Source organism: Rana temporaria, chromosome 4 (genome assembly GCF_905171775.1).
Source record: "Rana temporaria chromosome 4, aRanTem1.1, whole genome shotgun sequence".
NCBI classification, from domain to species: Eukaryota; Metazoa; Chordata; class Amphibia; order Anura; family Ranidae; genus Rana; species Rana temporaria.
In genome coordinates, this window is record NC_053492.1 from 223359514 (window position 1) to 223376188 (window position 16675).

Sequence of the window (16675 nt, forward strand, 5' to 3'; positions counted from 1 at the left end):
ACTCTACTCTGGGGAAGTGATCAAGATTTTTATTTTTACACATTATGATTGGTATAAGCAACCGATTTGTTGTCTTTTGTTGCGATTAGCTGTAATTGGCCAAAGCTATTCACATGGTTCAGATGGGCTGTGATTGGCCCCGCCTGCACTATGTGATCACTGTGACCAATAACAGCTAGCAACACAATTGCATACAATGGATGGCATGAAACAAAGCCGTTCATTGTTTACAATTGTCATGCGACCTGCATGATTGGTCACAGCGATCACATGACACTGGCAGCGGGGCCGGTATAGTGATCAGTCATTGGCCGTGTTCCTTTGACACAGTCGGTGACCAACCGTGCTGCTGCGCCTTCAAACGATGTCTACTTCGAAAGGAGAAAAGTCACGTCTGGCCTATAGCAGATTGATAGCTGGGTGGGACTTTTCTTCTCTGGAGTTGTTAAATCATAAAAAAAGCGCCATCTGGGAAACACGACACTGTTACTGCTTATTGTGACATTTCAGGAATGTATTTACTCTATACTGACTTGTAAAGTTATTGTAAGGTAAATCTTTCAGTCTCGCTCTTCTTACATCGTTCTTTGAAGTAAATTATATATAAATAAGAATCGAAAGGACTGAAAATATTCATACATTTACACATCCTCATAATGGATGTAAACTGTTAGAGAAGTACAGTGGAAATACAAATTCTACACACCCGTTAAAATGTCAGGTTTCTGTGATGTAAAAAAATGACAACGATAAATCATTTTAGAACTTTTTCCACCTTTAATGTAACCTATAAACTGTACAAACTAAAATAAATAAAAAATATGGTTGCATAAGTGTGCACACCCTTAAACTAATAATTTGTTGAAGCACCTTTTGATTTTATTACAGCACTCAGTCTTTTTGGGTATCAGTCTTTCAGCACGACACATCTTGACTTGGCATTATTTGCCCACTCTTCTTTGCAAAAACTATTGGATTCAGGTCTGGGCCATTTCAAAATTTGAACCTTTTTCTGGTGAAGCCATACCTTTGTTGATTTGGATGTATGCTTTGGGTCGTTGTCATGCTGAAAGATGAAGTTCCTTTTCATGTTCAGCTTTCTAGCAGAAGCCTGTAGGTTTTGTTCCAATATTGACTGGTATTTGGAACTGTTCATAATTCCCTCTACCTTGACTAAAGCCCCTGTTCAAGCTGAAGAAAAACAGCCCTAAAGCATGATGCTGCCACCCCCATGCTTCACGGTGGATATGGTGTTCTTTTGGTGAATATATATATATATATATATATATATATATATATATATATTGAAATTATGGCCAAAAAGTTCAACCTTGGTTTCATCAGACCACAACACATTTTCCCATATGCTTCCCATATGCTTTTGGGACACTTTACAAATATTAGCTGGGCTTGGATGCTTTTTTTTTGTTAAGAAAAGGCTTCCGTCTTGTCACTATACCCCATAGCCCAGACATATGAAGAATACGGGAGATTGTTGTCACATGCATCACTCAGGCAGTACTTGCTAGATTTTCCCGCAGCTCTTTTAATGTTGCTGTAGGGCTCTTGGCCACCTCCCTGACCAGTTTTCTTCTCGTCTTTTCATAAATTTTGGAGGGGCGTCCAGTTCTTGGTAATGTCACTGTTGTGCCATATTTTCTCCACTTCATAATGACTGTCTTCACTGTGGTCCATGGTATATCTAATGCCTTGGACATTCTTTTGTACCCTTCTCCTGACTGATACCTTTTAACAATGATATCCCTTTGATGCTTTGGAATCTCTCTGCAGACCATGGTTTTGCTGTAGGATGCGACTAAGAAAATGTCAGGAAAGACCTACTAGAACAGCTGAACTTTATTTGGGGTTAATCAGAGGATCTTTAAATGATGGCAGGTGTGTACTGACTCCTGTTTAACCAGTTCCAGACCGCCCACTGCATATATACAGTTCCAGACCGCCCACTGCATATATACAGGTATTATGTACAGGTTTGTGATTTCGTGCACGCGGTTTTGGGCATGCCGGAGCGCCGCTACCACTGTGATTGGACACAGCAGGAGCCAATCAGCAGATCCAGAAGCCCCCGCGACCCACCAATCGTTGATGGGAGAGACAGATCAGCCGTCTGTAAAAAAAGGCAAATGGGAGATCAGTCGGGAAGGGAAAGAGAGATCGTGTGATTCAGCTAAGCTGAATCAAGGATCTCTTTTTTCCTTCAATGTGACACTGCCCCAGACAGTTAGTAAGCACCTCCCTAGGGAACATTTAGGCCTTTGATTGCCCCTGGTGTTCACCCCTTCCCTGACAGTGTTATTTATACAGTAATCAATGCATTTGTATAGCACTGATCACTGTATTGATGTCACGGGTCCCCAAAAAGTGTCACCCAGTGTTAGATTTGCCTGCTGCAATGTCCCAGTCCTGCTAAAAAGCGCAGATTGCTGCTATTACTAGTAAAAACCATAAAAAATAAAAAAAAGTCCATAAATCTAACCCCCATTTTGAAGACTCTATAACTTTTGCACAAACCAATATACGCAAATTGTTTTGTTTTTTTTTACAAAAAATATTTAGTAGAATACATATTGGCCTACATTTATTAAGAAATTTGATTTAGATTTATTTATTGTTTTAGAATGAATGTTTTATAGCAGAAAGTAAAAAATATTTTTTATTTCAAATTGTCGGACTTTTTTTTGTTTATAGCGCAAAAACTAAAAAGCTTTATTCGTGGGGAAAAATTACATCAATTTTATTTAAGTAAAACATTGCACGACCGTGTTATTATCAGTTAAAGCAATGCAGTGCCGTATTGCATAAAATGGCCTGGTCACAAACTGAGTAACACGTTCCAGAGCTGAAGTGGTTAACATGAGTTTGAATGCGATTGCTTAATTCTGAACAGAGCTACATTCCCAGTTATACGAGGGTGTGCACACTTATGTAACCACATTATTTGAGTTTTTCATTTTTACCCCCCCCCTAAAAGATTTCAGTTTGTTTTTCAATTGAGTTTATAGGTCACATTAAAAAGATGGAAAAAGTTCTGAAATTAAATGATCTTGGTCTCATTTTAGCACTAAAGCTAAATCTAAATAAATATGTTTCCTGTATGGTATAGGAATGTTTCAATGGTAGATGAAGGTAGATACAATGTAGCCCAAGAAGGGTGTATGCAGCCATTTTTTTAGGTTACAAGGTCACTGCATCTTACCTGTACTGGATATTTCTGGCTTCCATACATAACGTATTGAGGTGCCAAGCTGTAAATCATGTAGTTTGTGTGCAGAACAATCAACAAGAGGATCATACAGAGGAACAGAAGAGCTTGAGGTCTTGTTTGTCCTCTTCTTATCTTGTACAGCTATTAACATGAAACAAGACTTGTAAAATGGAGACTATTTGTTTAAACATGTAGTAATTTGTTTGCTACAAATTTCTTTCTACATCTAAATCTTTAAAGGTCACTTTCTAAGAGTGGAAATAAATGCACATGATAGAATCTTATTATTCGCCTTTAGAATATCATAGTAGAATTAGGCATATTGCTCTGACGTATATAAAATAAGAAGGCTGCGGCATACAGAAAAATATGCTTTCTCATGACTGACAATGTATGTGTATGTTATGAAGTAGGATGTTTTAATTATTTACAAAAAAACACAACAAAAATGCAAGGATATGCAGTTAGTTTCATTTTTTTTTTAAATCAACTCTATTATTAATCTATTTGAAGCAAGCGAATGTTGATGGATAACCATTGCTGATGCTCTAAGCTACTAGAGTCCTTGCTACCTGAAGAAACCACCTAGAGACCATGAACCATATTGCAATAGACTTACATTTTCTGATTTCATACATATGGATTTAGTGGAGGGGGGAAACAAAACACTGAATAACCATGTAACTACTCCATGCATACATAGATTCTTCTTAAAATGGTTTACTATTCCCTGTATCTTACTTACAAATACTGTTTTTAAAGCTTAAAACAAAAATATTGATCTTTAAACATTTTAGGAGTTGATATTTTTAAATGATTTACTTTTTACTTTGGAAACATTTGAACAAAGAAGTGCAAAAGAATAGATTTAGAGATTGTGCAAATGTAAAAAATGCTGAAACTTTTTGAAGAACCCTCGTACATTGCTCTGTAATAACAATTTTATCTTAGTTGTTCCAAAAACTATAATAAAAAAACAAAACAAAAAAAAAAAAAAAATAAGACAAGAAAAATTTCATACTGAAAGACAATCAGTAAGTGGATGGGCTGCACTAAAAAGACACTGGGGATGAATTCCTAAAGAAGACACTTTGCAAAATTAATGTTTATTGAGCTTAAAGTGGAACTTTACCCATAACAACTTAAAAAGAGTATGTTCTTTAGCAATGAACATACAGTAAATTCCAAATTAATAATTATACTGCCAAAATGAGTGTGTGTTGTAAATTGCGGTCAGATGAGCGCCCGTGGGCTGTGGAAGCAGTTTTGTAAATCGGGGGTCGCCAGAGCCACCGATTCTCACTCCTCCTGCATGTGGCGCCAGAACCGGAAGTAAAGGCTTTTAAACCATCGCCTATGGACAGTAAAATTTACGTTGTTTGTCACTGTGCAATATTAAAGTGTGACATGCTTTGTATCTATTTACCCAGTGTAACATCATCTTTTATATTTAAGGCACAATGCACACTGGCTTAAAAATAGCTGCTTCTACAGGAGTTTTGTGTTCTGCCTGTAGAATCAGCTCAATGTTATCTTGTGTCCATGCACATTAGGACAATTTCAGGCATAATTTTAGCTCAACATTTAGAGGCAGGAAAAAAAAACTCTCCTAAACCCGTCCAAATTTTTTTTATATGAGCGTTGTTTTCTGCCAAGGGAACCGTCATTTTTTTTTAAAGCCCAGTGTGCATGAAGCCATATGCCTAGTACACACGAGAGGATTTAGATCTCCTGGTTGTACTAACCAGGGGATCAAAATCCCCGCGGAATTCCGTCCGCGTTGACGCGTCGTGCCGTCGCCGCGATGATGACGCGGCGACGTACGCGACGCTGTGATATAAGGACTTCCACGCATGCGTCGAATCATTACAACACATGCGGGGGATGGATTCGGACGGATTGATCCGGTGAGTCTGTACAGACCGGCGGATCAATCCGTTGGAATGGATTCCAGCGGATAGATTTCTTAGCATGTTAGGACATTTTTATCCGCTGGAAATCCATCCCCGGGGACAAAAATCAGCGGAAACAGATCCGCTGGATTGTACACACCAGGGGATCTATCCGCTGAAACCGGGGCCTTACAAAAAAAATGGGGCATGTATTGTTTTTTTTTTGCATTAAGATTCAAAAAGTGTATTTTTCCCCAAAAAAATTTGTTTGAAAAAACACTACTCAAATACTGTGCGACATAAAAAATTGCAAACCCCACCAATTTATTCTCTAGGGGCTCTGCTCTAAAAAATATAAAATGTTTTGGGTTCCAAGTAATTTTCTAGTAATAAATACTGACTGTTACATGTAACCAAATTGCCAAAAAAGGTCTGATCTAAAAGTGGATTATCTGCCCTAGCCAGACCTTGCTCCGCTGCACGGGAACAACTATCCCCTTTAGAGCTTTGCTGTTTTCCTTGGTTCTGTGGACTGAGTGATATTAGGCCCCTGTTTGCTCTGTGCTTTGTCTCTACCAATAATGGGTGGTACTTATAAAATGAATGTTGGTTTAAAGGTTGTTTGTGTGTGGGAAGGGAGCTGATGTCCTGGACAAGCAGATAGCAAACAGCAGACATGCTTCTTGCATTCTCTGCAGAAATTGTGGGAGAAAGGTCATCAGCTGGGAGGTGTTAGCAAGTAAGTCAACACCCAAAGAGCAACGTTGCGTGTGAAAAACCTGCCAAACTCAAAAAGATAAAACACAATAAGTGAAATATCACCCACATGTAAAATAGAACAATGTTACAAATTTTACCTTAGGCATGCTGCTGGTTCCCAGAGGGAACAAAACTTCACCTGTCACGGTAGACAAACCCTCAAATTGGCCTTCAGGGTCTGCATGCCATTGGTATGAAGCATGGCGTTTGCCCTGTATGACATCCTACAGCTAACTACCCTTGCTGGACCATGCGCCAAGGGGAGCACCCAACACAGGATCCAGGACCCCTAAGGCAAATTTGACAGGCCGGCCTCACTGATGTGGGGTTCAGGATTATTCCCCAAAATATACACTGAGAGTAAGCAATCTGGAAACTGCTAGTGAGCTCTCAGACAACAAGCAGTTGGATCTTGAAAGAAGTGTAAGTAAAATAGTGAAGAAAAAAGGACTGGTGTAGAAACTTCAGAGAAGATGGCCAGAATTGACACTAGCAAAAAAAAAAACTGGTAGAGAGGCTTTATGACAGGGATATGCAATTAGCGGACCTCCAGCTGTTGCAGAACTACAAATCCCATGAGCCATTGCAAGACTCTGACAGCCACAAGCATGATACCCAGAGACAGAGGCATGATGGGACTTGTAGTTTTGCAACAGCTGGAGGTCCGCTAATTGCTTATCCCTGCTTTATGAGGATAAAGGTGGCATTCCCAGTAAAGAATCTGCCAATATCCAATTACCTGAAGGTAGTAATATATAACCCATGGTCTATGACTACTGATCCTGTGTTCTTTAATGTACATTTAAAAGTTAATTTTTCAAATCGATTGACCCTATTTGCCAAGCTCAGTGAACGTACACATTGCTACAGTCTAAGTGAACAGTCTATACAACTTTAAAAAAAACTTCACTACACTCTCAATTGTTGCTAGAAAAGAAAGAGAAACAGGTAAGGCAAGACAAGATAGCTGGACAAAATTGAGGTTACTCAATCTGTTCATAAAATACTTTTTCATTCTCTTTCTGTATTTTTTTCAGATATCTACAAAGACTGTAATTTATACGAATATAAATAAATAATAATAAAAACAAACAAAAAAAAAAAAAACAACTGAACTGAAATCACATTAGCCTAACTTACTGGAATAAGCCATATGAACAATACGTGGCAGTTAAGAAATGGCATGTTCCCATGGCAAGTGGCAGCTTTATAAACTTCTCTGCACTTCTTGATTCTCTACATGAGTAAGCTGCCTAAGACAAGCAGTTGACAGTCATGGTACATAACAGGCTGCTATTTGACAGCCAGAGTCATTGTCTCCATAATAAATGCCTAAACATGCTCCTATGTTATTATAATTTACCAAAGGCTAAATGTTTTCCATAAATAGCACAAGCAAATTCACCAACATGGTTTACTGCACTCAACCGAAAGCCTGAACACACTAGGGTCAGGGAATCATTTATTCTTTTATAATTTATTGTAGCCAAAACTAACAAAGGTAGGTAGAAAAACTCAATGTGCTCTTTGTTTTACATTGAATCACATTCTCAAAATATAGTTGGACCAACTGGCACAAAGCAAAGAGGAATAATTACTGTAATGTGTATTTTTCAGATTGTTTAAAACATGTGTAAACAATTTACCCTTATCCAAAAGAACCATACTCCCATATGTCGGATGCCAGCCATAGAAGTAAAGACAAAGTACATGATAATGACTGTGATCAACACATAGTCTAGTGGGAAAACCTGAAAGAAAAAACAACAATGTAAGGGGAAAGCTTTCCAAAGAGGCACAGACAATTCAAAACATTTCTTTTTCTTTTCAGTACAAAAAGGAAAAGGATAGCACTACAGTACCTTCTATTCTAGCAACTAAGCCCAAATAAGCAATCTGAATTATGTGTTCTTACAGAAGCAATGCCTGCTGCAGCAGTTTAATACTTTTTTTAAGCAAAGTTATCGGTATCCAAATTTTGCCCAAAATCCTTTAGGTCTGGGAATGACGGATTTTGAGACTCCCAGTATGCCTGTGGTTGGTGGGCATGTGCCAAAAAGACCAGTTCCCAGTCGCCTACAACCCCCAGAAGCCTCAGCGGCGGTAATGAGTCAGCTGATGTATGACCCCCGGCCGCACATAGCGCCAGCCAAATGTCCAGCCGAGAAAGGTGCGCAGAGGGTACCTCCCAAAGGGAGGGAAAACCAATCGCAACAGAGGGGGGAGGAGGAACAGGCATACAGGGAAGGTCAAAAGATGGAAAAGGGCAAATAACATGCGCAGGGATGAAAGTCGGGCGTTCATAAATGAAGCCCTTGGGTGTCCATATGGAAGAGCCATAAGTCGCCCCTGGTGGTCACGAAGCAAGGTCAGCATGTTCTCCATAAATGAAAGCAAACTAGTTTGTATTTACTAACTCTTTGCTATGTAATCTATGCGATTTTGTCTTATATGTAACATGTGTGTTTATATTATTAATAGAGCTAGCATTTTACTGATCCTAACCTCACCCCTGAGGAAGCCTGCTGACAGGCAAAATATATTGGATATTACCACCCTGGTTGCGATCATATCCAATGACCAGCTATTTGTTTCTATCTGTGATCTCCAGCGACCCGGAAAACGTATGTTCAAAATAATATGTTTTTAAAACAATTACTCTGTTATTGTATCATTCTCTTATGATATTTTTAATAAAACATTAAAAACTATTTGTTATAATTTATTATATAAAGCACCGTTATAGTCCCATTGCTGTCCATATTTTCTTACTAATATTATACGGGATGAGGTGCGGCGCTATATGTAACTTAATCTAGGCTAACTGGATCTTGTCCATTTTTTCCAATGTTAACTGGGGTACACGTTTTGTAATTGACCCAATTACTTGTACTATGTATGCAGCCTACAATGTGTGGGTTGCACTACACGTACCTTAAGGACCCGAATAGGATGGGAGATTCTGCTTGTTTATATGTGCCTCTTTGGGCAATTTACTAACTTCTGGTTTTGTTTTGTTGGCTATTTTAATGCCTTTACATTCTGGAAATAGACCAGGTAAATAGACTATGTGTGGTTTTACCAAGACTTGCTGTCTGCTGTGTCCAATAACTGTGCTGTAGACTCATCCAAGGAGTCACGCACACCCAGCTACTGAGCTAACCCCTCACATACAGTATTGCACACGCACACACATCTACATAATATATACATTACTTTAAAGTGGTTGTAAACCCAAATACCCAAAACATAATTTGTTTGCATAGTTTAGTAGATGATGTTTATAACCTAAATCACATTGAGTGTACGTCTCAAAAATGCATCCTCATTCAGTTGCAGCCCTCATAAATCTGCCGATCTGTGGAAGTGGCATAGCAACAAAGCTTAGGGGAGCGGTGAATTAACATCACACTATCCCCGCTCACCAAAACACAGTCTTGCTCTCTCTCCTCTCTCACTTTGTGTGTCTGTCTCTTTCTCTCTAGTTTTGTCCCCCTCTCTCTCTCTCTCTCTTTTTCTGCCTCTCTCTCCTGCAAATATCCTATGCAAGAATTTCAGTGAACTTAATACCTGGATAGATCTAGAGGAGAGTGGAGGAACGTGAAAAGAAACTCTGCTGGCTCCGATGTCAGGCACAGTGAGGTGCAGAGCAGCAGATATGTCCCATTCACATAGGCTTGTGCATGTGTCTTATTACACAAGCTGTCAAAGGAGGAGTGGCGCTACCATTTTTTTCATGGGCAGGATTACAGCCGACAGGCTCTTCTACCCTCAATATCATGCACAAATGATTTGCGCTCTTGATCTTTATTCGATTTTTTGTTTGTATTTGGGTTTTCCAGGTTTACAAACAAACACTTTAAAGTTTGCTCCACAGGGAATACCACAATTAGTGCAGGCTTGTCAGATCTGAAGCATTTAGTAATAATGGCTATAGCGTGCATTTAAATAAGCGTGAATTCTAATGCACAGTACAGCAATATTATTTCTTGTTATTCAAAATCTGTTTACAAAATGTTTTTTTACCCCAGCCTGTGACCCTTTTATGGTTGAATGGCTTCAATATCCTTGAAGGTATTTTGTGTATATGCTGCCACCTAACACTATAATGTTAATCTGACATCCCAAACACTGCTTTTATCCTTCATGTTATTTGTTTAAACATGACAAGTTACCTGGTGTCATGATATAGCTGTAATGGGGCCTTTACAATATATTTTTCCTTTATATAATTTTTCTGAACTATATGTTGATCCTTTTTTTTTGTGCTTATTTCTTTTTTTTATTTATCCAAGAGTGGCACCTGTGATCAGCGTCCAGTGATCCCTTGGGCTGCAAGTGTTTAACACACAAGCTGAGCTTCTTATTATTGCTGAGCATTAGTTGTGATAGATGTTTGCCTATTGTTTCAGCGTCTGTACCTTCTGTGACGAGTGTCTCAAAATGTGTCAGAATATTAGAGAATACTATACCCAAGTTTTGCTATGATGGGACAATAAAAATTGTATTTGTATGAATAACCTGGATGTCTGTAAAAATCAAATAAATATTTTTTTGCTTTAAACACTGATTTGAAGGGATGATGGCATTCCCTGGTGTGTGGAAACACTCAACCTTTGTCCTATGGCCTTTATACAAGACTCAAACATCAACACAAGAACTTCTACTCACCCTCTGCAGAACTGGGAGAAGTAGATTCAATGGATTTGTTATGCTTGTACCAAAGATTATAAATCCTGACTCAATGCCGGCAGAGTGAAGAGCTTTATCAAGACTACCAAAAGAGGATAGAAATGATTAATACATTAACATTCATATGTAACAAGCCACAATATTAAAAAGTAATATAAAGCTTCAGTGGGGACACCTTATAGATATACTCAGAGGTTATCTAACATCTATTCATTTTGCGGTACCTGCCCAACATATGCCCACATCAATCAAAACTGGATTATACAATGAATAAACTGAAAACTGGATAATTTCATTCTTATGGTATTAAAATATAAAATGAGTGGTGAGCTAGGTACTCAAGTATTGTTCAGGACAGTGTGAAAGCAGTTTAAAACCTTTTGAACACAACCTAATGCTAGCCCTTAGAATATTACTGTAATCCATGTATGTCCAAGTCAAAGGCTGCATTATGCTCAAGAAAGCCACATAGTTTAGAGTCATTCAGCAACCTCAAAGCTGCTTTCACTCTACTACTCTGATAAAATCATTGCAACTTTTTACTCTGCTTCTTTGACAAAGTGATCATAGTACTCTAAGCAAAGCAAAACTCATTTGATTTAAAATTGAACTCCAGAAGAAAAAAAAAAAACATTTATTCAAGTATATATTCTACAGTAGTCTCAAATGATGTGTGACAGCAATACTTTGCTCCACATAGCTTATGTAGGGAGCAAAATTGTGGGCAGGCACCAGGAGGCCGCCCTACTAAGGGAGTTTTTCCATGCTGGATTCCTGCAAATCTTGAAGAAATACACAAAGGACACCAATATTCAAATAAGAATATAGGAGCCTCTTGTATTTAGACAATATTAGTTTAGCTTTAACCATTGGAAGCTAGTGATTGAGGACACCGACTGGCTGCATTGTGTTGGTGAAATTGTACTGCTGTAGTGATGATTATATACAATAGCTGGCTGCTCTGATGACACTGTATTGTACATTTTACATGATCATCACCACAGCAGTGCAATGCCATCACATTGACAATGTTTTGGCAATAGTATATAAATCTTTACATTCACTATGGTGACATTGCACTGTTGTGGCTAATAGCTGCTGCACTGGTACAGTGGGGATCGAAAGTTTGGGCACTCCAGGTAAAAATTTGTATTAATGTGCATAACGAAGCCAAGGAAAGATGGAAAAATCTCCAAAAAGGCATCAAATTACAGATTAGACATTCTTATAATATGTCAAAAAAAGTTAGATTTTATCTCCATTTACACTTTCAAAATTACAGAAAACAAAAAAATGGCATCTGCAAAAGTTTGGGCACCCTGCAGAATTTACAGCATGCACTGCCCCCTTTGCAAAGCTGATACCTGCCAGTGTCATGGATTGTTATTAATCATTGTCTGGGATAAACCAGATGATGTCAATCTCAAAGGTTTTAAATGCCCAGACTCATCTGACCTTGCCCCAACAATCAGCACCATGGGTTCTTCTAAGCAGTTGTCTAGAAAACTGAAACTGAAAATAGTTGACGCTCACAAAGCTGGAGAAGGCTATAAGAAGATAGCAAAGCGTTTTCAGATGTCAATATCCTCTGTTCGGAATGTAATTAAGAAATGGAAGTCATCAGGAACAGTGGAAGTTAAAGCAAGATCTGGAAGACCAAGAAAAATATCAGACAGAACAGCTCGCAGGATTGTGAGAAAAGCAATTCAAAACCCACGTTTGACTGCACGATCCCTCCAGAAAGATCTGACAGACACTGGAGTTGTGGTACACTATTCCGCTATAAATAGATACTTGTACAAATATGGTCTTCATGGAAGAGTCATCAGAAGAAAACCTCTTCTAAGTCCTCACCACAAAAATCAGCGTTTGAACTTTGCAAATGAACATACAGACAAGCCTGATGCATTTTGGAAACAAGTTCTGTGGACCGATGAGGTTAAAATATAACTTTTTGGCCAGAATGAGCAAAGGTACATTTGGAGAAGAAAGGGCACAGAATTTAATGAAAAGAACCTCTGTCCAACTGTTAAGAATGGGGGTGGATCAATCATGCTTTGGGGTTGTATTGCAGCCAGTGGCACAGGGAACATTTCACGAGTAGAAGGAAAAATGGATTCAATAAAATTTCAGCAAATTTTGGATGGTAACTTGATGCCATCTGTGAAAAAGCTGAAGTTAAAGAGAGGATGGCTTCTACAAATGGATAATGATCCTAAACACACCTCAAAATCCACGGGGGATTACATCAAGAGGCATAAGGGAGGTTTTGCCATGGCCTTCACAATCTCTTGACCTCAACATAATTGAAAATCTATGGATAGACTTAAGGTCTATCCATAGATTTTCAATTATGTTGAGAGCAGTGCGTGACAGATAGCCCAGAAATCTCAAAGAACTGGAAGACTTTTGTAAGGAAGAATGGGCAAAGATACCTCAAACAAGAATTGAAAGACTCTTGGCTGGCTACAAAAAGCGTTTACAAGCTGTGATACTTGGCACAGGGGGCAGTACAAGATATTAACTCTGCAGGGTGCCCAAACTTTTGCAGACGCCATTTTTTTGTTTTCTGTAATGTTGAAAGTGTAAATGATGGAAATAAAATCGAACTTTTTTGACATATTATAAGAATGTCTAATCTGTAATTTGATGCCATTTGGAGATTTTTCCATCTTTCCTTGGCTTTGTTATGCACATTAATACAATTTTTTACCTGGGGTGCCCAAACTTTCGATCCCCACTGTATACAGTGTTCATCAGAACAGTAGCCAATGTCTTTGACATAGAACAGTACAATGTCGCCACATTCTAATTTTTGTTTTTTACACTCTAGTTGCTTATTCGATGGCTATTGCAAGTAGTCAGTTTCACTTCCTGATGGCTGTGAATGGAAACTATTGAAAGGCTGCAAACATGTTTACATCTGTGATGGCTACGATTGGTCATTTCATTGTCCCAGTGCCCTGATCTGTGGTCCTCTATGTCAAAAGGGACACAGTGACTACAGGTCACACCGCTGCGCATCACAAGGGCATGCATGAGCAGCTACAGTGGTTCGGAATGTAAGGGTACATTCTCTGAAATCGACGAAGCTCCTGACTATACATAGTGGCCAGGCAGAAGGTGATTAAATTATACAAAGTTTAAAAAAAAAAAAATGTAAAGTTTACTAGTATAGATGCAAGATTGCAAAATGTGGGTAAACAGGATTCAAATGTAATGAGATGGTGTTAAACGCATTTAACAAAAGATAAAAAAATGATTCCAACAAAGCAAACATTAAGGTGAAAGTAAACCCATCAATTTAAAGCATAAGTTCACCTTTGGGATTATTTAACACCCATATTTAGGGTGCAACATTCCCCCAGCAATTCCCTGTACCCCACAGATCCACCCCATGACAGCGAACAGGGGTTCTTTTCCCCGCACACACTGTCACAATTTAAAAATAGCGTGGCAGTGCGGAGCTTCGCCCACACAGCTGCGTCATTATTCACAGAGTTCTGTGAATGAACGAACTACAATACTTGTGTTCCAGTGCGGAAGACGACATGTAGTTCTCAATGAACTGTGAGGGCGCTGGAGAGCTGCTCTTCAGTAATTGTCTACCATAAGAGAGGTAAGGGCAGACTGCTATACTGAGAGAGTCTGCAGGAGACAGGCATTGCACCTGTGATCTACTTATCATGGATGCAATGCTTTACAGGCTTCTGCGGGAAAAAAATAAAAAAACGCATCTTTTTTTCTACAGAAATATGTGCGTTTATTATTTTTCTCAAAAGGTAAACTTAGCCTTTAACTGTTTCCCAAACAGTTACACATAAGGCATATGGTGAATGATAACCGCCATAGTTACTTGTGCACTCAACTGAACGGTCAAGCTGGTGCGATAACTGCTTATATGTGCACTACTATGACAATTGAAGATCAAACACAGGTTAAGACAGCAGCTTCCTTGGCTATGAAAGACACTTTAGCGAATGGTTAAAATAATTAAATGCATTTGCCTTTTAAATAAATGTTGGCATATTACCGATATGGTGTATATAGAGCAACTTACGAGAAGCCTTTAAATTTTCTAATCTTGCTTGGTTGCCAAGATTTGAAAACTTTTTTTCCCCCTAAAAGCCTTCTTGATTGAGCTTTGATAAATCTCTACTATTATATATCCAAATCTAATGAAGCAGAAAGTTCTGAGCCTGTTGCTGTGTATATAAAAGGTTGATTTTCAAAATTTTCAAATGGATTAGCAACTTTTTGATAGCCGCAGGATACGTTCAGGTTAAAAATGCATAATCAAGGCACATTAACTCTGGATGATATTTCCTGCCTGCCAAATGAGACTATAAAGAGCATTGCCACATACAATTTATGCTCATTATGATGGATAGGCCACACTAACCCTTTCAGTCCCAGAGGTGCAGAAAATGCAGAAAAGCCTGTCAAGTGTGGATTTTAGTAACAGCTTGATTCTCTTCAGTGGATATTCGGTGATAAAAAAAATTTAGCAGAAAGTTCAAGCTTTCAAAATTACAGCCCAGTTCATATTTAAAACTTAAAAAGTTTGAAATTAAACTACCATGTAAATTGTAAAATTAATTTATTCTTACCGTATGTGGTACATCTATGTTGTTCTGAAACCAGTAAAACTATTACATTTACAATTTTTTGCACAAGTGAACGTTTTAATATTTTTTTTTACATATGGAACAATGTTAGCTAATCATTTCTGCAGAATTCACCAGTATAATATATGCTACATACAATTTTGGTTTGAGCATGCAAATTCTTCTGTATTATGCTTAAACCACTTAAGGACCGCCTCCTGCACATATATGTCGGCAGAATGGCGCGGCTGGGCACAAACATGTACTTGTACGTCCTCTTTAAGTGCCCAGCCGTGGGTCGCAGGCGCGCGCCCGCGACCCGGTCCGAAGCTCAGTGACCGCGGCCTCGGGACCCGCAGACCCGATCGCCGCCGGAGTCCCGCGATCGGTCCCCGGAGCTGAAGAATGGGGAGAGCTGTGTGTAAACATCCCCAGTTTCAAAATGTTGGTTGGAAGTCCACTGCACCAAGAAGGTGCTCAGGACAGCTTTGCAACCCAACAGTTTGGGTTCCGTCATGACAACTGTCAATGATTGTGGAAGAAAAAAAAGACTTCCCTAATTCAAATTGACAGACTGAAAATCTACAAAGTCAGGGAGCGTTTGACTTTGAGGTTTAGATGCTTTGGGTGGTCCAAGGACTGAGTCCATTAAACCCACACAGCCAGAATGTTCAAATGCAACAGTCAGATCCCGTGTCATACTCCACAACATGGAAACCACCTGACTGGAGCAAAGCCAAAGCTGGAGCAGGCACCATAGTGAAAATGCAGGGGGCTGTGGACAGGCTCAAGGGAAACATGCTGTTTGCCCACCACAAAACTCAAATAGTGTTCAGGAGGCAGAAATATGGGGATTTACAGCTCAGATATCTACCAACGCCAGAAAATCCCACTGAAATGACTGACCCGGCATCTTTAATGCAAAACTATTGAACCCATAGGAACAAGTTGTCAATCTTCAGGTATTGAATGGGCATAACTGCTCCATTAGTTTTAGAACTCTAAAGGGGTTTGAATAAAAATCTTAAACTCACCCCTAGCCTGGCATCTGTTGTCCCAGCCTTCCAATGAATGCAAAGTAATGCATTTCCAGACTCCAGGACAGTGAAGATCCATCATGTAGGATAGACACGTATAGGACGACCCAGAGAGTGGTTCTGCTTGTTCCGCAAGATGAGTATGTCAAGTTGAAGTGACCAGCAGAGAAAATGTGCAAAGGTTACCACCTCAAAGGAGGCTACCATTAGGCCCAGAACCCTCAAACAGAAACAAAATGAGGATCCGAAGCTTCACATGTAGGACTTCAAGGAGGTAATCTTTACTGGAGGAAGTCAAATTCTTGCTTGGGCTTTGTTCAAGATTAGACCCAAGCATGTCAGAAAATGTGAGGGCTGGAGGACAGATTTTGGAAAGTTGATTAACCACATAAGGACCGCCTAACGCCAATATACGTCGGCAAAATGGCACAGGCACGTACCTGTAAGTCGCCTTTAAGAGCC

General features: G+C 39.1%; 1 protein-coding gene across 1 annotated transcript in view; it reads right to left on the bottom strand.

Moving 5' to 3' along the window:
- The window catches only part of LMBRD1 (LMBR1 domain containing 1), a 275940-nt gene that overhangs the window by 82943 nt on the left and 176322 nt on the right, over positions 1-16675 (bottom strand). The window contains exons 11-13 of the mRNA XM_040349910.1: positions 10549-10651; positions 7524-7628; positions 3218-3367 (exon numbers count right to left, since the gene is read on the bottom strand). Of these exons, the coding sequence (XP_040205844.1) occupies positions 3218-3367; positions 7524-7628; positions 10549-10651 (358 nt within the window). The remainder of the gene's footprint in view (positions 1-3217; positions 3368-7523; positions 7629-10548; positions 10652-16675) is intronic.